The sequence below is a fragment of the Alligator mississippiensis genome, chromosome 3 (assembly GCF_030867095.1).
Source record: "Alligator mississippiensis isolate rAllMis1 chromosome 3, rAllMis1, whole genome shotgun sequence".
NCBI classification, from domain to species: domain Eukaryota; kingdom Metazoa; phylum Chordata; order Crocodylia; family Alligatoridae; genus Alligator; species Alligator mississippiensis.
Genome location: NC_081826.1, coordinates 135,484,682 through 135,509,845, shown reverse-complemented (window position 1 = coordinate 135,509,845; position 25,164 = coordinate 135,484,682). Strand labels below are relative to the sequence as shown.

General features: G+C 43.0%; 1 protein-coding gene across 2 annotated transcripts in view; it reads right to left on the bottom strand.

The window, feature by feature from the left end:
- LOC109284041 (uncharacterized) overlaps positions 1-25,164 on the bottom strand; it is a 50,263-nt gene that overhangs the window by 22,255 nt on the left and 2,844 nt on the right. For both annotated transcript variants that reach the window (XM_019491096.2, XM_059724450.1), the window contains exon 2: positions 2,942-3,042. In XM_019491096.2, the coding sequence (XP_019346641.1) occupies positions 2,942-3,042 (101 nt within the window). The remainder of the gene's footprint in view (positions 1-2,941; positions 3,043-25,164) is intronic.

Below are 25,164 nucleotides of genomic sequence, written 5' to 3'. Positions count from 1 at the left end.
GTGGATACTGGACTTGACAAAGAGCTTGTCTAAGCCACTTTTGCAGTTCCTCTGTATGCTAGGTTTGCTCACCATACCCTACATTTTTTCTTCTTTTTATAAAGGCTTTTTTGCATCTACCTTCCTGGCTGAGCCTCAGCTCTCTCACTAGTGTTGAATATACATAGTTAGCATTACTCTGAGTAGTATCAGCAAGTCAACTCTTTAAACCATTGTGTATGGATACAGACATGTATAGGACAAACAATAGAGTAAACACTGACTTCATTCTAAACAGGAAAGATGCATTGCAGCACATCCATCCCTGAGGATGTAGAATACAGGAGGGGTGCTTTTGGCCCATGGCTTTCTAATAAGCAGCTCTCAAGACTCTTGTGGTTATTACCTCCACCCTGTGTGGAGGGTGAGGCACAGTTGCCTCACCCCAAGCAGCGCACAGCTGGAGACATGTGCTTTAGAGCAGTGCAATATCTTTTAGGACTCCCAGAGTACAGGATGAACCTACCTGCTTGCACTCCCAGCTCCCACATGCCTTTGTCTGTGCTGTGTGGTGCAGAGGGAGTTCATAGCCAGGTCCCCCGCTCCTTAGGGGACAGACATTACACATAAACCAGTTTAAGTGATCAGTAACCAGTTTAAATTTGTAACAGAACAGATGCTCAGTGCACACAATCCAGTTTGAAAATGGCTGAAACTGGTTTGAGATGAGCCTGGTTGACTGTAGTATCAAACTTAGCAGATTTGGCTCAAATCAGTTTATACAATGTCTGTCCCAGACCCCTTGCTGGTTTAAGATAAACCAGACACCTCCAGCATCCCAGCATGCTCTCTGGGCTGGGCAGGGCTCTCTGCCCCACAGCAGAGCTAGCCCTTCCCCTCTGCATCTGTCTGGCTTCCCTCGGCTAAGCAGGGATTATTCCCTCTGCCTTATGCAGGCACCTCCGCATTAGCTACCAGACCGTATGCTGACTACAGTCATGCTGGTGGGAGATGCTCAAGGCAGACAGGCTTTTTGGAGCTTATCAACAGGTAGCTTAATGTCCATCCTTGGAAATACTGTCTGAGAAGAATTGTTTGCACCCCACCTCCACCACCACTCTCTGCTAAGCACAAATTTCCCCCCCTCCACTCTGCCTTACTGAGAAGGTGTCTGTGTATTAGCCAGAAGACCACGTGCTGGGTCTGTGCTGAATCAACAGGTAATGTCTCTTTGTCTTAATGGGGCAATAAACACTGAGATAGGGGTATTAAACACCTCCCCTGGCTTGCTTGCCTGTCAGTTTGCTGCAGACAGTATATAGAAGCAGGGTGGGAGAGTGAAAAGCTCAGTATCATCACCAGATGCATGCACTGCATAAAATACCCCTTGCCTCAGAGTGCTAGCCTGAGTCTGCAGGCTGGGACACCCCTACCGCTTGAGCAGCAAGCGAGGAAACGCCTGAATGGTGCAAGCAGGGTGGGGGTTTACACCCCCCCTAATCAGAGCCTCCTAGTGGGGATTGGCCACACCCCACTCAGCTCAGCACTGGAAGGGAAGGCAGGGCTGCTCTAGTACCCCCTAGCTTCTATCCTGAGCTACTGCAGACATGTGCCTGAGTTTTCTCCGGCCAGAGAGACTGTCTGGATAGTTGGAAACTGGTTCAGCCTAGCCAGGTTAGATTAACATGCAAAGGTTGAATCAATTCAGGCTCAGGCTTTTTGAATGTCTGTTCCTAGCCCTTGTGGTTGGCTAGCACCCCAAAGGCTTAGCAAGGAGTGTGTTGGTGGCTATCCCATGTGCTATCAGGGAACTATTTATTGATGTTTGGTTGAGACATATGTAAGTTGTAGATTAGAAAATTCTGATAAAGGTACAGGAAGTTCATCTGTTGGGGAGAGAAGCAGTTAGGAAGATGTTGTAGATATCTACTTGTATTCCTTTATGTTGAATTAAGTTTAAAACTCTTTACTTTGAATGTTCTAAATACTCTTTTGTTTTAATGAATGAATGAATGCCAGCTCTGTCTTAGGCTGACTGTGTAAGTGTTGAACTGCTAATGAGGGGAATCCCCCGACTTTTAAGGCAATCAATAACAGTAAACATACTCCTTGTCTACAAATTATACACAATTGGGAAGAAGAAAAGGTTGTTTCTGAGTGTAGAAGTTGAGCACAGATGTTATAAACAGGCATTATTTGCATCCAATCCAAACTACTTCAGAAGGGAAGTGGGCATTCCTATATTTAAGTTCCTTCAAGTCATGTAGTCTAAAGAGAGACCATAATGTGGATCCTCCTATATGAAGTAAGTAAATTGATGGATCTGGACTTTGAAGCAAAAATATAGCTCCTGACCTAAGCCTCTAATCCTTCACTAAGTTGACAACACTTCTTTGGGTCTCAACAAACCCATCTCACTATTAAATGCGTATTCCACAGACTTTAAAAATATATATTCTCTATGCCTATAGGTAGCTTGAATGTCTCCCAGAATGCACTGCAGGCAGAGCGACACTAAATAACTGGATGGTCGAGTGTCAATATGTAAAGATCCATCAGTTGTAGAAGCAAGGTGAGCATAAGAATTTAAGCTGATGCTAGCCAATGTCTGGAGGCTAGCCCCTCCAAGGCACTGTCAAGCTGGGCTGAGCTTGAAGGATTGCAAAAGATGGACTCTATTTCTTCATGCTGTGCTTGTTGCAGGAAGATATGTCTGCCACTTTGATCTTTATGCCAGCATAAAAAAGAGCCAGTTCCCAGCTCTCAGAGCTGCCTGAGAACGTCTGGGCACAGTCAATGAATTGGTCACACCTCATATAAAAATCAATAGGAGACTGGTACACCTACTATAGCTGAAGTATCAGATACAAAGCAATGTTGTGTCTTTAAGGGATGCAGAGGGAACATCCTGCAATGGGAGCACCAGGAAGATCTCTGGCTTGCGTCCATGTCCCCACCTTACCTTTTCTTTTCTGAGAAGACCAAGTACATGGGAAAGTTTGTAACATTGTCTTGCAGTCAGCCATGATCTGATCATCCAGCAGATCCTTTATTAATTGCAAGCTGAAAAGACACATTTTATGGACGCAGTTATTCGTTTAACATTTTTAAGAACCACTAGTGCAAGAGCGTATAAGGAAACCCATGGCCTCCACTCCAAATACCTGTCTGCTTGCATGCATTCTTTTTTACCTGTGCAGAGTCAAGAACTTGTTCTTTGTGCAATGCTTGAACGTATACAAAGAACAAATTCAGTATTCCTTGGCATCAGAGATGTGTGTTATGTCTTTGTGCTGTGATTCCCCCCCCCCTCCCTTCTGCTGCAAGAAGGTAGCATGTTAGTATTGTTGTGGATTGGGATACACAGTTTTGCTGCCAGTTACCCAGAATTACTGACCAGTCCTGCACTTCTCATTGAGATTGGGGTAGTTTCAGTTTCAGTTCCTGATTTATTTATTTTATGGCCCATGATCCAAAATAACACTTTGACACTGACCTTTTCCTTTTGAAACTACAATAGTTGATTATCCAAACACCAATTAACCAAACCATTCAATTCTTCAAACATGATAACAGCCTGCCTGATGCATGTAGTGCAAATGAGAGAAATGGTGACTAAAACAAAGAGTTATTCTAACAAGTAAGGAAAAATAAATAAATAAATTGGAAAAGGTTGTATCTATATTGTATAATTTATGTCTACAAATGGTTGTTTAATACATATTTAATTGACTGAAACATGATTTTTTTTTTTTTTTATCCTGGTAAGTTTGGGATGCTCTCTAGAACTATTTAATAGTATATATAACTGTCTTGGGCAAGATGATGCTCTGTGCCTTGGCCTTTAACTAGGAAGTGCTACCCTTATGAAGGATACTCTGCTTCAGTGCCTGGATTAGCTACTTCTTTGTACACTGAATACAGGATGGAGGATTTAGAAACTAGCTCAGTCTGACAGGCAGAGGAGTTTAAAATACTTCTGTAATTCTGATCTACAGAGATGTGCTGACCTTTGAGAAAGCAAGTTGTGTGTTTTTCTTTAGCTGGTGTAAATTGGTATTTGGCCATTTTTGGGAATGGAAATGAACCCTTTGGATGAACAGTCCTGGACCCTTGTGGCTAATAAAGCTCCAGCCACACTATTAACAGAGGTCAGAGGAGTCCTGGCCAAGCCCCAACTGTGGGATATCAGGCCACACCCTTGATATTTGCAATTAGATGCAGGATCCTTAGTTGTTCCTGCCCTGTCAAATCCCTGCCGTGGCCCATGGGAGGCAAGAAGAGAAGCAGAGCTGGTTTTCAGTGGGCTCTGGCAAATGGACATATGGTCTTTTTGGGTAGACCTGTGCCACATCTCTCTTGCTACCAGTATGGTGGGAACTGCTGTGAAACCTGGTCACAGAAATTGCTCTCAAATCATGGTTGGTTTCTACCTAGTAAATGGGGACCCTGAAGTACTAAGTAATGATTACTTTCAGCTAGGGCAGCTTACTCTTGTGTGAAACATGGTGAAGATAACACTTATTGCAACATAGGAGCGGGCACATACAGCAGTTACATCTGCATAATTAATGCGTGCTCCATCCCTTTTAAAGCTGTGAAGTGGTTGGCTCATACTCTTAGGGCGCATCTACATATGATGTGATGTAGCTGTAGCGACATGTTATAGCACTGTTACTTTACTGTAGCAGCACACTCCCCTGTTATAGCACGCCACTGTGGCAAAGTAGCTACTAAAAATAACCATGCACCATGTGTACAGGACAGTATGGGGACAGATGTTTTCCTTTCTACTGATGTCCAGTGTCACTGTTGCTTTATTGAGGGCTAAAGTCTATCCAAATCACATGTACCTGCCCAAGAATCTGATTTGGGAGATCTAGGCTCAGGTCCTGGACCTGCTGCAAGCTTCCTGTGTGATCTTGGATGACTCACTGAATCTGTTGTTGCCACAGATGTCCATCTGTAAAATGGGCATATCCTTATGTCATATCCTTATGTCTGTCTGTCTGTCTCTATAGAATGTAATCTTTTTGGCTCAAGATCTGTCTTTTACTGTGTTGATGTAGTGTAGTGGGCCCCTGATCTTGAAGCAGCTTGAGGTGCTGTTGTAATATAAGTAACAGCAACAGGCCTTTGGGATGTTTTGGTCAAATCAACCCCAATGCTGGGAATACAAGGTTGAAATACATACAGCTACACCTCGCTTAATGTCATAGTTCACTTCTTGAAAAATGCAACTCTAAGTGAAACAGACTTTAAGTGAAATAACCTACACCACTTCAAGTGAAACCATGTTAAGCAAATCCAAATACGTCACAGTGGTTACCTACTAGCAGGCGGCAGTCAAACAACACTATAACCAAACATTGCGCGACTTTAAATGAGTATGTTCTCTAATAGATCAGCAATGTAATAACAAAATAACGTTAACCGGGACAACGTTAAATGAGGAGTACCTGTACTCTGCTACCAAAATATGAATTCAATTCCAATTTGCCTTCTCAGGAAGTACGGTAGTTACTCAAAGCCATGTCTCTCACGGCACCCCAGCTACACCCAAAATTACATTCTAAACACAGTAATTAATTTGGAGTCAAAATGCTTTGTGTTGAGAGCGTCACTCTCCTTGAAAATCTTGAATGTTGCATGAAACTTCCAAAGGGCAGAGTTTAGCCTTCTGTGTAGGGAATGTTAATACACAAGAAGTAGAAATATTTGAGTGATATTAATATAATTTTCTCCTTGAATCTATGCAAAATAGAAAACAATCTTTAGACTGAAATCATCATGGTTTAAGGTATCACTCTTCACCGTTCCTGTGAGCTGTACAAGCTACCTTTTCACAGCCCTTTCTTTTTCAGTACTAGCCTGGGAAATATTTCTAGACCTTTCCCAACATATGCATCTGTCTACTTATATGGCCAGCATCTGTATTATTTCAAACTTTTATGTTCATCCCCTGAACTGTTACGACTTCGAGTCAACTGTTCCATCTGTATCTGGACTAGACTATAGAGACCTCTGAGGCACACTTATACACTGGTGGAGACACTGCTTTAAATAGGTATAGTACAGATTGATAGAAGACATATTCAAATGTCTCCCTCCTTGCAGAACTGTCAAGAAGACTTAGATGAAACAGAAAATCTGTCTTCTAAACAAAACTGTATGGAGTGAAATGTTGGTTCCACTGAAGGCAATGGCAGTTTTGACCACAGTGCGCGCATCTACATGAGACTTTTACTGTGCGTCTGTCTAATTAACTGGGCAGTAAATGTCTCAGCATCTACATGTGTGCTTCTATTAGGGCCAGTGAAACTAATAAACTTGACAGCATTTGTATTTATAGGTCCTATCCTGCTGCAGAGTTTTTTTTATATGTATGGGTGCATGTGTAGACACTGAGGCAGCTGGCTGCAGCACGAGTGCTTCAGTGCGGGGGCTGCCTGCTGGCTAGCACATTGAACCTAGTCAGAGCATCCTCTGGCTGACAGGCTGATCCCCTGGCTGGCAGCTGGGGCTGCTGTGCTCTGTCTCAGTGTGCTGTGCTCAGGGCACATATGTAAACTGTGCATCCAGGAACTTCCCAGAAACAATAAACTGCAGTGCAATAAGCTCTGCAGTTTATTGCTGCCCATTAATAGCATGTGTGGACGCACTAAATGGGGCCAGGGTTTCATGCGGGGCATTTTAGCACTCAATCCTATAAGGTATAATCATCTCTTTTGTAGAGGGTTTTCCAGGTATTTTGAATATTCTCCAGGTACCTTTGTTACATGCCAGTGTATAAACAATGTTCTTGAGATTCAGTTACTCTATTTGAAGGATTTACAACGATGATTTGGGGGGGGGGGGGGGGGGGTTGGTACTGGAAGAAGGCAGTAGCTTTTATCTTTTTCATTTTGTTAGTTAGTTAGTTAGTTAGTTAGTTAGTTAGTTAGTTAGTTAGTTAGTTATATTGGGCTTCAGAAATCTCAGATTCTGAACTATTCTGAATGCTTCATAGAAAAGAGCCTACACATAATGTTTAAACTGCAGAGCCTAGGGACTGCCCTGCTGTTTATCAATATGAAAAGACACACCCAGAACCTAGTTAAAGCAAAGCTCATGCCATAAATCTGTTGGCACCCTGACTGAAGCTGGCTTTCCTTGAGAATGGGAGATATCACTCCCTCTTTTGCAGCTGGTGCTTTGAACTTGCTTTGAAACACAGTACTAGAGTGTAATCAGGTAATCTTATTATAACAGCAGTAACAATTATGAAGCCACCTCCATTCTACTGGCCAGACTGAATATCTAATTATAGTACTCATGAATTCAAGAGGGATTTCTCAAAGCACAGAAGTGAAAGACAATTAAGGCCTATGAGAGAGACAGGGAGGAGGAAAAACAGAGAATCCAAGACACTCCTTGGGGTGGGGCACTTTATGGGTATTAAACAGATGTGACTCATTAATGCCTGTAGTCCCAGCAGAGTAAGTTCTGCATGCCAAATGGAAAATTGTTTGCCTCTGCAAAAATCATAAAGTTCATGTTACAACAAGCTCTTCAAAGGACAATTCTTATTAAAAATATTACACAGAAGTGGATCTCTCTCTGTCTCCATGCAAACTGAACACAAGCTTTTGTGTTTGGGTATGTGTTTGGGGGAGTCTGCTGAAAGAAGAGAGAAAGAGGGAAAGCGGGAATATTAAGATAGTTTTAATAAGAAAAGGTGATCAGAAGGGAAGTAGCAGGAGAAAGAAAGCATTCAATCTGCTCCCAGAGGAGCAGAGTTTTTGGTTTTGGAGGGGTTTTTTTCCTTTGTTAAGATATGGTGAACCAAATCCATTGGCCTATTTGGCAGACAAATCACAGTGGTCTTTGTTTAAAAAATTGCACAGAGAATTTGGAAAGCAGTAAGGCAGGATATAAAAATAATTGGGGTTTGACTTTTCTGCAAGTTTGGCATTGAGACCTGCACACATGCCTGTGCGTTTGCATCAAATGCATCTCTGACAAAAGTGCTGCTGAGCAGGGGAGAATCTGCATGCAAGTGAGGACAAGCCTATGAACTGACTAAAAATTAGGTTCTGTTGCTGAGGAAATTCCCCAACATCAGAACAGGCCCACCATTGCTAGTGATACTAAGAGTGCTACTGGGGCTATGGTTTTATCATAGAGTTGTGCAACCACGTTCAGAGTAGCTTGACCTGACACAGGAGTTAAAAAACTACCTCTTCAAAAATACCTTTCCGCTATAAAAATTCAACTCACAACACTGACTCTCCCTTTCTTCCCTTAAATCCTGCCAACCAACAAGAAAGTCAGAACTAATAAAATAGTTAAGAAAAAAAACAAAAATCTAAAAACCTTCCTCAAAAGTAGTGCCAGAGTTTCCATGAAGTCTACCAAAAGACTGTTATCACTACTGATTTCTGTGGAAGGCAATTTATATGCTAGGATCATAGAAAAGTAGGGCTGGAGGGGACCTCACAAGGTCCTCTAGTCCAGCCCCCAATTTAAGGCAGGATCATCCCTCACTAAACCTTCCCATCCAAGTGTCTGTCCAATCTGCTTTTGAAAGTTTCCAAGGATGGATATTCTACAGCTTATCTAGGTAGTCTTTTCCAGTGCATCATAACCCTCACAAGCAAAAAATTCCTCCTAGTCTCTAGCCTAAATTTTCCCTGCTGTAGCTCAAGGCCATTCCTTCTAATCCTGACACCACAGCCATAGAGGAAAAACCCAGCCCCATCCTCTCTATAATCACACTTCAGGTAGTTGAAGACTGTTAGCAAATTCCTCCTCGGTCTTCTCTTCTCCAGGCTTAATAACTCTAGTTCTTTCAGCATTTCCTCTTAAGTCTTGTCTCCCAGGCATTTGATCTTTTTTTATTGTCCTGCACTGGACTTTCCAAACTCTCCACATCATCCTTGAAGTGTTGGGTCCAGAATTGGGCACAGTCTTTCAGCTGAGGCCTTAGCAGTGCTGAATATAGTAGAAAAATCTCTTCCCTTAATTTGGAAGTGATCTTCCTGTTAATACAACCTAATATGCTGTTGGATTTTTTTCTCAACAAGAGCATGCCTTTGGCTCCTATTCAGTTTATAGTCCACCATAATCCCCAGGTCCTTCTCAAACTAGTCACTCATTCCCTAGTCTGTATTTATGCATGCAGATATTCTGTCCCAAGTGCAGGACTTTGCACTTGTCCTTGTTGATTCTCATTTCATAGATTGCAGACAATTTCTCCAGTTTGTCCAAGTCATTCTGGATCTTAGCTCTGCCCTCCAGAGTATCCACAATTCCACCACACTTGGTGTTATCTGCAAATTTGTTAAGCATGCAATCAATCCTATCATCCAAATAATTAAGATGTTGAATGGTATCAGACTCAGGACAGACCCTTGGGGAATCCCACTTGATACCTCCTCTCAGCTAGACATTGAGACATTGAGGACTACTCATGGAATCTGATGATCCAACAAGTTATGTATCCACCTTACAGTACTTTTGCTGTCCACATCCCTCCTGAAGTGTGGCGCCCAGAACTGGACGCAGTATTCCAGCTGAGGCTAGACCGGTGTCCAATAGCGGGGGAGGATCACCTCCTTGGACCTGCTTGAGATGCATCTGTGGATGCATGACAAGGTATGGTTGGCCTTCCTGACCATGTCCCCACTTTGTCGGCCCATGTTCATTGTGGCATCAATGATGACTCCAAGATCCTTTTCTGTCTCGACACTGGCGAGAAGGCAGTTCCCCCGCCTGTAGGTGTGCTGCTGGTTCTTCCTCCCCAGGTTCATTGCCCTGCAGTGTTGAACCCCATCCTGTTCTCATCGGCCCACCCCTGTAACCTGTCTAGATCCGCTTGCAGCCTGTTCCTTCCTTTTAGTGTACCCACTTCCCCCCACATCTTAGTGTCATCTGCGAATTTGAACAGGGTGCTTTCTACCCCCTCGCCCCAGTCACTGATGAAGATGTTGAATAGTGCGGGCCCAAGGACCGAGTCCTGGGGAACCTCACTGCCCACATCCCTCCAGGTCAAATAAGACCCATCCACCACCACCCTCTGGGTGCGGCCCACCAGCCAGTTAGTGACCCATCTGACTGTGTAGGCATCAACACCACTGTCTCTTAGTTTCTTACTGAGAATGGGGTGAGAGACGATGTCGAAGGCCTTCCTGAAGTCCAGAAAGACTATATCCACTGCGACACCTGCATCCAAGGACTTGGTGACCTGGTCGTAGAAGGCCATGAGGTTGGTTTGACAAGACTTGCCCCTAACGAACCCATGCTGGTTGCCCCTGAGCATAACCTCCCCTGCTGGCCCTTCTTGGACATGTGCTAGGATAATTCTTTCAAAAAGCTTCCCCAGGACTGAGGTAAGACTCACAGGCCTATAGTTTCCTGGGTCCTCCTTCCTCCCTTTTTTGAAGATGGAGACCACATTGGCCCTTTTCCAGTCCTCCGGCACATCGCCCGAGTGCCATGAGTGCTCGTAGAGCTGTGCCAGAGGTCCCGCAATGACCCCTGCTAGTTCCTTCAGCACTCTGGGGTGGAGATCATCAGGACCTGTGGATTTAAATACATCTAGTCCCTCCAGAAGTTCGCTGACAAGGTCCTCGTTAACCCTAGGCCTGGGTGTGCCACCCACAGGGCCCTCGGGGGTGCCAGTGGGGGAGATATCTGGGTCCCTCCTCAGAAATACAGAGGCAAAGAAATTGTTGAATATGTCAGCTTTACCGTCAGGTGAGATGACCAGATTTCCTAGCATGTCCTGCAGAGGCCCCACGTTACCTGGCACCTTCTTTTGCCCCCCTACGTATTTGAAAAAGGACTTCTTGTTGTCCTTGATCTGGGTCGCTAGTCCCAGCTCCATTTCCACCTTGGCCTTCCTGACCACCCCCCCTACATTCCTACTACCGAGGTATAGCCCTCTCTTGTGATGGCCCCTCCCTTCCAACAGGTATATGCCTCTTATTTTGTTTGAAGACATTCCCGGATGCTTTTGGTGAGCCATGGGGGCCTTTGCGCCCTCTTGCCCCCTTTGACTCATGTAGGGATTACTTTCCTTTGAGCTTGGAGGATTGTCTCCTTAAGGAACGACCACTCCTCCAGGACACTCAACTCCCTCCTGCTCTGGGACCTCAGTGCTTCTCCCACTAGTTTTCTCACCTCGTTAAAGTCCGCCCTCCTGAAGTCGAGGGCTGCTGCCTTGCTGGAGGCTTTTGCCACCTTGCGCTGGATGGTGAATTCCAGCAGACGATGATCGCTATCGCCCAGGTGGTCAAGCACCCGCAGACCCCGTACCAGGTTGTCGCCCGTGGCCAGGACCAAATCCAACAAGGCATCTCCCCTGGTGGGGCTGTGTACCTCCTGGGTTAGATGGAGGTCCTGTATGTCCGTTAAGAAACTGTGTAAGCGGTCAGACCTGGCTGTCTGCTCCTCCCAGCAGATGTCTGGAAAGTTTAGGTCACCCATGATGACCACATCCTTGGACCTAACTATCTCTGTGAGCTGACTTAATGTCCCTTGCTAACTGCATCTCGAATTGTGCTTTGGTCTTCCTACTCTTCCCCAGTACTATGACTCAGTTTCCACTTTTTATAGGAATTTTTTTTTGAGTTTCAAGTCCTTGAAGAGATCGCTGTCTAGCCAGGCTGGTTCTTTTCTTCCGTCTCATTGGAATAGCTTGCTACTGCACCCTTAAGAGAGCCTCCTTAAAGTAGAGCCAGGTCTCCTGGACTTGCCTCCAAAGGGATCCTGCCTGCCAGGTCCCTGAGTTTGTTAAAGTCTGATTTTCTAAAGTCCAGTGTCCTTATTCTGGTGCTCTCCCTTCTTCCTCCCTTTAGGATCTTGAATTTTTATTGTTTTGTGATCACTATTACCCAAATTACCTTCCACCTTCACATTCTCAATCAGTTCCTCCCTGTTTTTCAGCAATAAGTCAAGAGCTTTCCCCCTTGTTAGCCTCTTGACCCTCTGAATCAGAAAGTTATCCCCAACATACTTCAGGAACTTGCTTGTGCAGAGCTGTGTTTCCCTCCCAACAGATGTCTCAATTATTAAAGTCCCCAGTGAGAACCAAATCCTGTGATTTGGAAGCTTCTGTCACTTATTTAAAGGATACCTTGTCTGCCTCCTCCTCTGAATTTGAAACCATGTAGCAGATGCCTACCACGACATCTTTCCTGCTGCTCTCCCCTCTGAATTTTACCCACAGGCTTTCAACAGGCCTGCCTTCCACTTCATACTGCACCTCTGAATGTGTGTACATCACCTTTATATATAGAGTGACACCTCCTTTTTTCCCCTGCCTATCTTTCCTGAATAATCTATACCTTTCCATGACTGTACTCCAGTCACGTGAATTATCTCACCATGTCTCCATACTCCCAATTATATCATAATTCTGTGATTGTATTAGGACTCAGAATTCTTTCTGTTTGATAATGAGTAGCAGTCTAAAAATCCTAAGATAGCTATGACCTCTGTCACTCTAGTGTCTAAGCAATGAGCCTTTGTGAAGTAGGGAAATAGTGGATATGCCCTGTTTGCAAATTACAGAGAGATTAAGTGATTTGTTAAAGGGCACACAAGTCTGTGGCAAAACTGAGAACTGACCCTACATTTTCCAAGTTCCAGTTGTATGACTTGAGTGTATTTCTTGTATGACAGGATCAAATGAAAAGAAAATGTATCCTGGATAGTAGGAAGCTATCACTGGTGGTTGTTGTACCCATCAACGGGACACAATAATTAATGTAGACTGAATTTAGACCCAAGCATCAGTGAGTTTAGAATATTATCCCCTTCCTCAGTATTTTCAAGGTGCCCATCAGTGTTGCTTTCTGGAGGACTTCTGGCCTCATAACTGAGCCAATGTCCAATTTATGTTGTGTTACTTTCCCCTCTCCCCCTGCCATGAGATCCTAAAACTGCCCCAAGCAATTAGTACTATAGTTATATTTTTCCTGTCCGATTTATTCCTGGCCTTAAACACATAAGGCAGGTTTTCAAATTTGAGTTACCAACACTTGGCCTCTAAACCCACCTTTAGGCATTTACATGCTTGTGGCCCAGGTTTTTAGGTTGCTACACACCTGCAGCTCCCATGGACTTCAGTGAGCTCTGTGGGTGCTGAGCACTCTGAGAGTTATGTATTTTGTATTGTATGCTTAATATGGGCACCTATATTTTGAAAATTGGAACAAAATATTGGTGTTTCATATCATAAATTCTTTGCATCATGAAGGTATTTCTTTGGAGGTTTTTTTTTTCTTACATGTTTGCTATTAGATGCAATTAGACTTATTCCAAAACACAAAAAAATTGCTCTGTAGGGATATTGTTATGAGCCTGAGTTTCTCAGGTAGTTATAATTAAACAGAATCCCAAAGGGAGTGATCTATGGACTCCACTAGTAGCAGGTCATCATTCCCTATTCCCTTCACTTTTTTTTGCTGGGGCTGCAAAAACAGTGCTAGAGACTGCAAGAAAGGGTCTTTTTTATGCAGCTAGCAGCATTGTGATTTAATCCTAGCCATGACTTACACTGATATTGCTTACACCAGCATGGTGTGAATGGATGAAACTTGAAGTCAAAGAGAACTGTATTCACTTCTGTTAGCTGGTGTGAAATTTGGTCCATTAAGTGTAGCTGAAGGGAAGTAGTATAGCACATTATGTGGGCCGCTGGTTATGGAACTGCTCAATGATGAAATCCTGTTCCTGTGCATACCGTTCAGAGAAATGGAGACACATCTTTATAGCCAAACAAATTGGCTGCATGTCACTGAGTTCAAGGAGGAGCACATTCTAGGACAGGTAGGGTCCTAAGTTGGAGCCAAGATGAAGGAACAGCTGAGAAGGAAAAGAGAGGAGAAAGGAAAATGCAGTATTTCCAACATGTTGGATTGCTAAACAGAACACAGTTAGTTAACACAAAGTCATGGGAGCCTTTCATCCAGTTGCTGACAGGATGCCATCTTATTTAGCCATAGTGCAAAATGAATTTAGCTTAATGCCCTCAAATCAAATTGGATTACTTTTGAGCAGCTAGTAAATATAACAGGCTAAATTCTGCTTTCAGTAACATCCATATAACCATATCAAAGTGGGAAAGAATCCAATGGTATCCTTAGCCTTTTAACTTTAGGTAAGTCTACATGAAAGAATGAATGAGCACCAATCTGACATCAGCTGCAGAAAGACATGCAGGCCTGTGGCAGAACACTTTAACCTTCCTGAGCAGTCCCTTGCTGACATGAGAGTGGCTGTTCTCAGGCAGATAACTTTAAAAAACCAATTTGAACAGGAAATTGTAGAACAAGAAATCATCCACAGACTGGATTGTCCTAAGTATGGTTTAAACAGGGATAGTGGATTCTTATCTCATTACCTGGATTAGCTTTTGTGACTCCTTTGTTTATATGGATTTGGTTGTTGTTTGCCTCTCCTAGCATTGCCCCCCACCCTCCCTCCACCTCCTTTCTGCCTTTTGTATTTAAATTTCTCCCTCCTTATACACTGCTTTGTGCACATCCTTTCATAGCATCTGATGAAGTGAGCTTCAGCCCACAAAGACTTGTGAGATACATACTTTGCTAGTCTATAAGGTGCAAATCTAGCCTGACTTTAACCTCAGTCATGAAATCATGGCCCCAGAACAGAAGGGACATGGGCCAGATCAAAGATCATCTGTTGGTTTCCCCAACCGAGTTGGTTAGCTCTCATTTAAGTGGACTGAATTTCTGCAGAGCAACGGTAGCTGTCTTCCAGGGCTGAATCAATGCAAAATGGGGGTCTAGGTGCACCTCAAATGGGGCCCCCCATAGTCCCTACCTCCTGTGTTGCTGTTACCCACTGAGCTGGCAGTTTCAGCAGTGACCCACATGAGCCACCTGCTCTTTGGGCAGACTAGACCTCTCTTCAAGACATTGCTTCAAGTAGGCTGTGTGCTGTCTGGAAGAAGGTATATTTGGTTCCTGCCACATATACACAGCTGCTGTGAAAGCTATTTTCTAGACACAATCTCTGGGAACCTGCAAGTCAGCAGTACTAACAATCCACGCATGGGTCATGTCGTAGCTTTCAGAGCTATTCTGTCAGGCTGTCTTCAGACCCAGATAGACAGTGCCACATCAGCTACATGTGGTTCATGTTTGCAAGCTGCCCTGTACAACCAAAAGGACAAAAAGCATAACTGCAAAAACAAGAGCTGAGATTTTGCTGTTGTCATATGACTTGAGAAGGGCCCACGTCACCTCCTCATAATGTGCACAACTTAATTCAGTCCTGCTCTCAGTCTAGGCCCGCTCATGTTCACATCTTATTTTAGAATCTAAACAACCTCAGGCAGGAACCTGATGTTCTGACATCTTTTAAAAACACCATAGACACCTACACAACTGTAGGTAGATTATGATGTTGCTGATGGCAGATTTTTGTCCATTATATGCATGATGCATATACTAGAATGGTAAACAATATGTTTTATAAACAAAAGGGTTAAACTCTGTCCTTAGTGATGTGCAAATCTCCCATTAAAATCAGTTCTACTGTGCACTCAAACAATGGCAGAATTTGCTCAGTGTCGAAACCACTTAGATTTTGGCCTACATTCTATATTAGATATGATGCACTTTATAGATCTAGACTTTGATGATGTGTGTGGTATGGAAAATGATAGGTCTTCTCTATTATTAAAATTACTTTTAAACATCAAAGTAAGATTACCTGTAGCTAGTGGTATTTCTTTCAGAAAGGCCTTGTGTTTTAATTGATATGTAAGTTATAGATCAGAGATATACATACAAGAAAGGAATGTCAGTTTACCCTTAGCACGGGGCCAACATGCTACATCAAGCAAGGTGCACATCCCCTAAGTTAATCACTGTCCACGTTGACAATTGCATATTAACACGAGAGTTAGCTGAATAGTCATCCACTTTCTAACTGCTTTTTCCTCCCTCTACTTCAGAACATTTAGTTTAATCAAGCAGATGCAGGGAAGTATTGTTACATGAACATGACTTTGTATTCTACCAAGTCACTTGCTCTTGGGTCATTTTTCAATCTCGGAACATGGTAGAAATAGAACTGAGATGTTCCCCCTTACTTCGAGCAACCAAGTGTAAGAATGAAACTGTTCTGTTTTTTTCTTTGTTCCCCATAACAAAGTCAATACTGTTTATTGATTTTTATCCTAATCAAGTAGCTCAGTGTTGTTAGTCACAGTCTCTGGAGCAATCTGGTGCATTGTAAATGGAAGGAGCTGACAGTTTCCTGAAACTATCTAATTCAGGATAACAGAAGCATGGGGGTGAACATAGAAGAAGATGGGATGAAATTGAATGTCCTTTACATCTGCATCAATTCCTCAGTCCTGCTCTTCCTGCTGACACAGAGGAAGATGCTTCAGATACTCAGAGATGCATCTAGAAAAGGCTGAGATGTGGAGAGCAATCAGTGTAGCTTGGCTATTAGATCCTAACCTCTAGTCTTTTATTATACCTGGAAAATCTGATAGGGAAGTGAATGGGAAGGATAAAGGAAAAGGAAATGGGAATTATTCTCTTCCAGTGACGTGCAGCTGTATTTGGGGAGGAAACTGAAATGCAGCAGCTGTTTAATGATGAAATGTTTATACCATGTTTACATAATTTTGGCCTGTGGGCGAAGAACATAACTATATTCAATGGAAATTGTGGGTGAAATTTAGGTACGCTTTGGAATTTGGTCAGGACAGCAGAGCTAATCTCCATACTTTTAATTATTACAGCATTTTTGTGATCTCTTCTACCTCCCTTGCAGTTGTTATCACTCACAACCACAGTAAATGCAGCATGAAGCAGATACTGTTAGTTTTAAGAAATGGCAGTGTCTTGTTCGAGATAGATAAACTTTTAATATACACAGTCCAAGAGCTTGACATTTTTTAAATTTCCTTCTGACTATCATGGTTCTTTTGAATGGTAGAGTAGGGCTAACTTTAAACTCTGATGTTAGGCTTTGTTTTATCATTTCCTGATTTGTAGTTTACATCCTACTATAATAACTGCAGTACCTTCTTATGGGTCTTTGTGAAAAAGATTATTTGAAATCTTTTGGGGGCCAGATTAGCCTCTGATAAAGCACAAAGGAGCCCAAGGCACCTTAAAAGTCTCTTAGCTAGGCATCCAGAGACTGTCATAGTGGGGAAAACTCTATAGAGGTGGTTGTAGAGCTCAATGTCACCTACACGGTTTCCCTAAGAGTAAAGGATACAGGGATGGTGGTGATATGGGCATGAAGGTGCATAGAACTCTGGCAAAATCTAATTGGCATAATATCCTGTCAGGGGAGTGAAGGCAGATATTAAATTTGGCATAATGCAGGGAAGCCCTTGGACTTCCCTACATTATGCTACAAGGCAGACTGGCACCCAGCAGCCGCACAGATTGGAAAAACAAAAAGGTGGTACCTCCCATCTTCAGTTGTGAGAAGTAAAGAACCTCACTGTTTCCTTCTTCCTTATCCATTATCAAAGTAGCAATCCTTTGATGTGCAAATTGAAGAGAAAGGGGCAAGTGACAACATTGTGAACTGTTTGGAGGAACTGGTGCACTGTGAATTTATCATTCTTCAATACACATTGGATCTGATTCTCCATTGCACTGTACAGTGTGCAGTCTTTTTATACCAGTGAAGAATGGAGGAAAATAAAATAAATAAATAAAAAATCCAACCTAATCAAGCAAATTCTTTTTATGTTTGGTTTGTAAAAATACAGGCTATAGTAAACTGCCCTTAAAGAATGAAATCTGCCTTAATCTGTTATTCTCTCTTTCAAACAAATGATAAATGTGTTATTAATTATGGCAGTAATAAAAAAAATACTGTGATCCTGATACACCAGGATAATCCAACTGCTTTGTAACACTGAAGAGGTGGCAGGTTAAGACTAGTTAACTTGGTTAATGGAGGATTCACCTTAACCAGGACAATCCCGAGGAGGCATTGAGCCACTGGAATGGAACTTAAATGACCCTTATATCTTGATTTCTAGCCTAGGGGCAGAGCCAGGGAAAAGCCACAGCATGACATGTCCTATTGATCCCTTGTCCCATAGGGCTGCAAGCAGGGAGGGGTGGGGGCATGAAAATTAGAGCAGCCTACCGCCAACTTTACTGTCAGGAAAATATAAAAGTGACAAAGTCAGCACTGTCCCACCTCTTGTTTTGCTCTGAGCATAGCTCAGTTGGGTGGCAGCATCTAAGCTGGATTTCTAACAGTCTGTCTATTGAAAGTGGATTGCATTGCCCAGCAATGCACAGACTCATTTTAATGATCACTGCTTGAGAATTAACTGCTATACCATATTTATTAACCTGCAGATGCCAAATACTTTAATAGTAAAAGTAGTAAGAATATATAGTACTTGTACTGCTCTTGCTGCCATCAAACCACTTCCTGTGTGTTACCTTGTGAAGCTCTGCGCACATGCATGTGTTTGTGTGTGTGTATCTCATCATTGATTCATGAAACAGATTGTTAAGTTAATTTTAAGAAAGAAGAAACAAATGTAATAGACAATAATGGACCTTGTGCTTTCATCATCAAATTTCCATGGATGAAATTGTTTGAACTAAGCAGCTCTGAACTCAGGTTGTTGTCTGCAATGATGAGAAAAATAACATCAACTCTGTTGGCTTTTTCCACCAGCAGATTTGCTAGGCATTTGAGACTCTTCATGTGAGTAGTCAATCAGGTTTTACAGACACACAATTCACCACACCCTTTCTTGCAAGAGCCTTTTCTGCATTATATGGAAACAACCATGTCACAATGACTTTTTCCTGAATATCAAGAGTTACTTACCCTTCTATTAATCAGTACCATTAGCATTTCAAGTTGGGTGGCATGCTTACCTGGAACAGCCAATACATAGGTTCTGAAGAAAGGCAGCCCATGAATACTAGCATGAGGTTTACTTCTCTAGACCCGGTGCCTTTGGTGCCAAATCGGAACTGCTTTCTGGGGTGGTAACTGCAGCCCCAGTAGAATTAGATTGTCTTCCTTTTTATCACAGGACTGGTTGTGGGATATCTGGGCTTTTAAGTGGATTATGCTGCTGGGGGCTGTATGCCTGGCCAAAATAAGTAGAAATCACTAAGTAGGTCTGAGATAAAGAAATCCCCAGTAAAGTAGTACTGACGTTATCTGAGCCCAATAGTTTTGTTTTTAAAGGAATGCCAGACAAATGTATCAGCTCCATTGGCTTTGGAGTACAAGAGCTATAGTAGCTTACATCAGCTGATGATCAGACCCTCCAGGAAGAGGAGAGTTCATGGTTCACAAGTCTGTTATGAAATAACCAAGCATCACCCCATTTGTGTTTTGAGATATTATTAAGATAACAGAGATTGTCTAAACTGCAGTTTAAGAAGTGAAATGAGAGTGGAAACTTCTAGGTTCACCTTTACTTCATAAAAACCACTCAATTTAACCAGCGGTGCCATTTCTCAAAGAGACCATAACATAGAAGCATACATTATATAGGAGTATACGCTATATATTAGCAAGGTACACAGCTATGTTAGTATCTTGCACATGAAGACCTGTCTATAATGTCCAAACCTGGGGGACTCTTAAGGAGAAAAAAAAAAACGGAAAAGAAAGAAAAAGAAAAACTTGAAGCTGACTTCAAATTTCTAACCTTATGATGAAACTTCTGTTTGAAGTCATGATATTGAGTGTATCTAAGTAACAATAATAAAGCTCAATAATTAGAGTACATTCACACTTGCATTTGCCAGTACTCATTTTATCAGACACCTTGGGTTATTAACTTGTTTTAGCTATGATATTTTTATGTAATTGTTCCTTTCTTAAGTGAGAGAAAGAGGCTGTTGAGATAATGTCCTTAAGATACATTGCTATAGGAAAAAAACAAGGTAGAATGGGATAGCAGCTGGTGTTAAAGTTGGTATTAACCACCTGTTTTAGAGGATTTCATCTGGTCACATGCATTCACTTTTACGATATAATAAAATATAGGTGTGGTGGGGGAAAGTAGACAACTTTAGCTTGTCAGATTCATTTGAGTAGTCTCATTCAATAAAAAAAGGTTACTCTTTGCTAAAATCATTTTGGTATAAGCTGTTCCAAATGGGGTGGGGTGGGGTGGGTGGAGAGGAGGTGGTGCCCTGGCTCACCTCCTCTGTCCTGACCAGCCCTGCTGTATGAGAAAGAATATTACACCTTCCTAAGGACTCCCTTTTCCTCATGTAGATTCCTTGATGTCTATGTGGCTCTTGGGACTCTGTTAAAAGGATCACAACCCCTGACTTCATCCCTAGGAGGCAAAAGACTTGGTAGAAGAATTCTACCAATATTGATTAAAAAAAAAAAAAAAAGATTAAAAAAACTTCAGGTGGTGAAATCAGTGGATTTGCATCTCTTCTGTATGGATTATTCCTCTTAGACCGGCAGAGTCAGACTCTGTTTAATCTATTAGATGCCTAAATGGCCTCAGATGCCTAAATATGATCCTATTCCACCCTACTCAAGTCCTTGAAAGCTGGTTATTGCAAAAGGTAGAAAGGCCTTTTGTTTTCTGTGACGTGGTCACCAACCAGTGAATCATGAACGCCATGTGCCCCTGGAGCACGGTGAGCTCCCACAGGTGGCAGCAGCGCTGTTAGCAGAGGGAGTGTGGCGATGGCAAGTGGGGAGCTTGTGCAGGCCACCACAGTGCTATTGGCGGTTTGGCAAGTGCCGACCAGCAGTTGGCAATCACCCACAGACGTTGCCAGCGGTGTCGGCAGCAGCCAGCAGCTATTGCAGACCGCCCACAGATGCCGCCAGCAGTGGCGGTGGCAGGCGGGGAAGGGTGGGTGGCGAGCGGCAACTGCCCACAGGCACCGCCAGAAGTGTCGGCAGCATCTTTTTGCAGGGGGTACACCGCCACACTCAGGGGGTGCATGTGCACCATCATGCACCCCCTACGTATCGCCAATGCAGTGGATCTCGATCCACCGGTAGATCTCAGAGCCTCTTGCACTAGATCTTGTCAGTCTGTGGGGGAAGGAAAGGGCGGGAGCTAGACTGAGGCCCCCATGGTAAGGGGCAGGGCTGCAGAGGCAGGAGCACGGATAAGTTGAGTCGGACCCTGGCTGGGTGGGACCTACCTGCTGGGGAGGTGCACCCCCAAATACTTTTTTCTCCCTCTGCCTTGATCTGCCCCTTCCCCCCCCACCTTCCCTCCTCACAGACTTACCTGCTGGGGTGGAGGGTGGGGTGGCAATGCACAGTAGATCTTGGGTTGCTTTTAAGTGCCAAAGATGTTCTCCTACTTAAAAAGATTGGAGACCACTGGGCTAAGGTGATGGCATATTACAAAAGTAGGGTTGTTACATTTTTTACAGTGATTTATGCAGGTTGAATAGATTCACACTTGGGTACTAATATGTAGAACAGGATCTGGCCCTCATATTTTACTTTAAGTAAGCTTAGTTGTTCCTCTAGCAAAATATTTGTCAGAGAATTTAAGGCCCTCAGGATTTGGTTAAAAAAGATTGGGCCTAAAGTAATGGCAGAGTAAGGTCTAAATAATATATTTTTTGTTTCCATGTAGGATACTGACATTTTCCACATGTAGCTGGAATTTTAAGGAATGCCTATATGATTTGGTATCAACCTAATCAGCTATCCCAGTTCTACCCAATGAAAAGTTCATATAAAAATATGTTAGTTTTGTAGGATAAAAATATTTGTATCTGTTTATAATTTAGAATCAAATATAGAACATTAACCATTTTGTGTTTCAGTTCCTTCCATTCTTCATTACCCATTCTTGTTAATTTTGGTGTTGCTACTATGATGAGCAGCAGAATCCCCTGCCATAAAGCACACACTGCTTATCCAGGAAACAGTTTTTCATTTGGCTGATGGGACATATCACGTACATGCTGTATGTCCACTCAAAATAATGGAATGTTTTACTGAGCTGTATACAGTGGGCTGAAAAGCAGAGTGACGCAAAGTTTGTTTTAAAACTAAACTTAAGAACTATTTCTTTGATTTCTCAATCAAACTGATCAGATTATGATTTATTTATAAAAATGAATGGGCCACATTCTTGCATGGTCTAAATCGCAAAACTCCATTGCTATCCTGATTTATACCAACTCAGGTTTTGACTGGAGCAGTCCCCTCCACCCCCAGCCCCGCCTCATATTTTAACTTGGATCTAGTTGTGGCCCCTGTTCCAGTGCTGTCTCCAGATACCTCCTGTTATGTAGGACATTGGGCTGACCTGTTCAAACCTACACCTGTGCACTCCTTCTGAAGTCAATGGGAGTTACTGGGACTGAAACACTGGCTTCTTGTTTAGATGTCTGAACACTGATTTAGGTGACTAATGTTATGCACCAACATTTGAAAATCTTGAATTTCTGCATAATCATGTAATAATGAGCTATTTCTGTTTGAATAAACCTTTTTATCAACTTCAAAGATTGGGGACTGGAATATCAGAGGAATAAAATTCAAGTATCACTCATCCCTTTAAGTGCCTTGTTTCTTTCTGCGCTCCTTTCCGCTTCCTGAATGTCCCTGAAACATCAGACCTAAATACTTGCTTGTTCTTATTTGCTCAAGCCTGGCACTTTTCTATACTCCTTCCTTATGCCTAGAAAAAAACAAATCATGTATGCCAAATGCGGTCACTCACCTCCTTAAAAAAAGCCCCATTGAAAATTCATCTGTCCTCTTACAGTCTGTATCTACTGCCACAGTTAGTCTTTGTATTGTAGTGCTCCGTATTGTCTCAGAATTTACTTATTGGGGACCTGTTGCTTGTTTTGAACAGATCACTCAATGTTGCAGCTGTTAGGTGTGCAAATATATTTCACAAGATAAACCCAGAGATTTCCAATAGGAACCCATAGTATTAAAAACATTCTGGCTGGTTGTGGTCTTTTTTAATTCTTTTCTTCTGAAATGAACAAAGGAATTGCTCTAGTGTTTTTCTGTAGTCAAAAGTCAAGTGAAAATGAAGATCTGACACTTTCTGAGGGATGCTTTCAGTCTAAAAAGGTTGAGAACCACTGCGCTGGGAAGCTGCAGCAGCCAACACAATTTAGAATACCCCTGAGGCTGCTTTAATTGATCGTTGATGTATCAAGCATACATTGGACTGAGGATCAAGGAGCCAACAGGTCTTTTAGAGGTCTTTATGGACTTTGGCAAATGCCCATGTGTGTGCACACAGGCACAGGCACACACACATAGGCACACACTGTTCTGAGTGCAGAATAAACTCACCCTTAGCATCTATCATTTAAAAAAAAAAAAAAGATTATATTCTAGAGCACAAAATGGCAGCTGCCACGAAAATCTACAACCTGAGAAGTCATAGAGGGCATGGACAGATGGGCAACTCTGGGGTCTAACTCATAGTGCTTTTGAGAGACAGCCATGAGATAGACAGACCCCTTTCTGATGCAACAGACATTCCCTGTTGGGTGGTAATGGGGGAAATCAAGCCGATCCACTTTGGAGTGATTCAAATGAGGACCTGCCTGCCTGCAGTGTGTCTCCCCTATCCCTCCCGCTCCCCACCCCCAGCTCTGGTGCTGTCAGCAGGATGGGAGGGAGTATCGAGCTGGGGTTTGCCCAGCCTGAGCTGAAGTCGGGGCAGATGGATTGGAGCCCCCTGCCTTGGAGTGGGGCAGGGTGGGGGGGCTCCAATCCACCCACTCTCACTCCAGCTCAGGCTGGGCAGACCCCAGCCAGTAGCTTCCTTCCGCTCTTTTCTCTCCCTCCCACTCTGCAGATGGCACCGGGGATGGGCCTGGGCTGCATCAGCCCAGTCAGAAGTTCATGAAGGTGCAAGGTCCAAGGTTTCCCAAAGGGATAGTGATTAATGAAGCACTTCTTAGGTAGCTGCAGTTTGCCCTTCCCTCTTGGGGCTGCACATCACTGCTGCTGGACAAGGAAGGTGGTCAGAGTAGGACTGTATCTCCACCTCCTCTTTGCTTCCCCTGTGTGCGGATGCTTGACACAGCTCCCAAAACAAGTGCTCGGGTTCCCAACTTCCTAACGGCTTGAGGTTTCACAGTGGCCGGAGGAAATGCTACAAGGATGCACTGAAGACGCGCAAGAGAACAGATGCCAACAACAAGATTTGGGAGGAGCTGGCTGCCAATGCTAACCGACACCAATGACCCCACAACCTCAACCAAGAGGTATTTTGAGGTAAAGCATCTCCCCCTCAAAGCAGGGCAGAGAGAGCAGAGGAAGGAAAAGGAGAAATCCCAGCCTATGGCCTAACTCCCATGCAGAAAGACCTGCAACTACTCAAGGATTGAATTCTTACAGCACCTCGAGACCCATCAAGGAGCCATATCATCTTCAAAGTGAGGGATTGTCACTGCTGCTGGGGAGGTACTAGGCTGCAGTCCCTCCATCCCGGACAGCGCAGGGACTAGTTATTCTGAGTCCAGCAACTGGGGCACTCCTGGCACCCTTTAGCATTGCAAACTGTTTGAATCTATTCTGGGTGGTTTTATCACAACATAATGGCATGAATGGCTTCAAAGACCTCAGGAAGGCATGCACACATTCCCATTCCATTTTAAAAACCCAATGGACTAACTGTATAAATTGGATTCAGCAAGTATCCTTTAATACTATTAACATTTATTGTCATGCAATTAAATATATATTAATACATTTATACTCTATTAATAAACATTTTATTTCATGAAAATAAGTATTAATATTAAAAGACACTTGTTGAATGTATAAATGTATTACTATTATTAGTATTTATAATAATAGATATGATTAATCTTTATTTTAATTAATTCCCTATCCTTTCTCTCCTGGGTGACTCTCAGCAGCCTCCTGGAGATGTATAGCTAATGACTCCAGGGCAATCCTGGAGGTTTGGCAACTCAGACACTGTTGCCCCATGTCACCCCTCCCGCTGCCTTTTCAGTACAGCACTAAGCACAGTGGCTGCGTGCCCCCTTTCAGTGCCAGGAGGGGAGAGGGCAGCAGCTGGGATGCATCATTGCCAGGTCTTAAATATGAAATTATTATATTTGCTGAAAAACTATCATACATGGAAAATATGAAAATCAGTGTGCAAATACACATGCAAATGAACATCATTATTTACTTTATATTGCTCACTCTAAGGCAGTG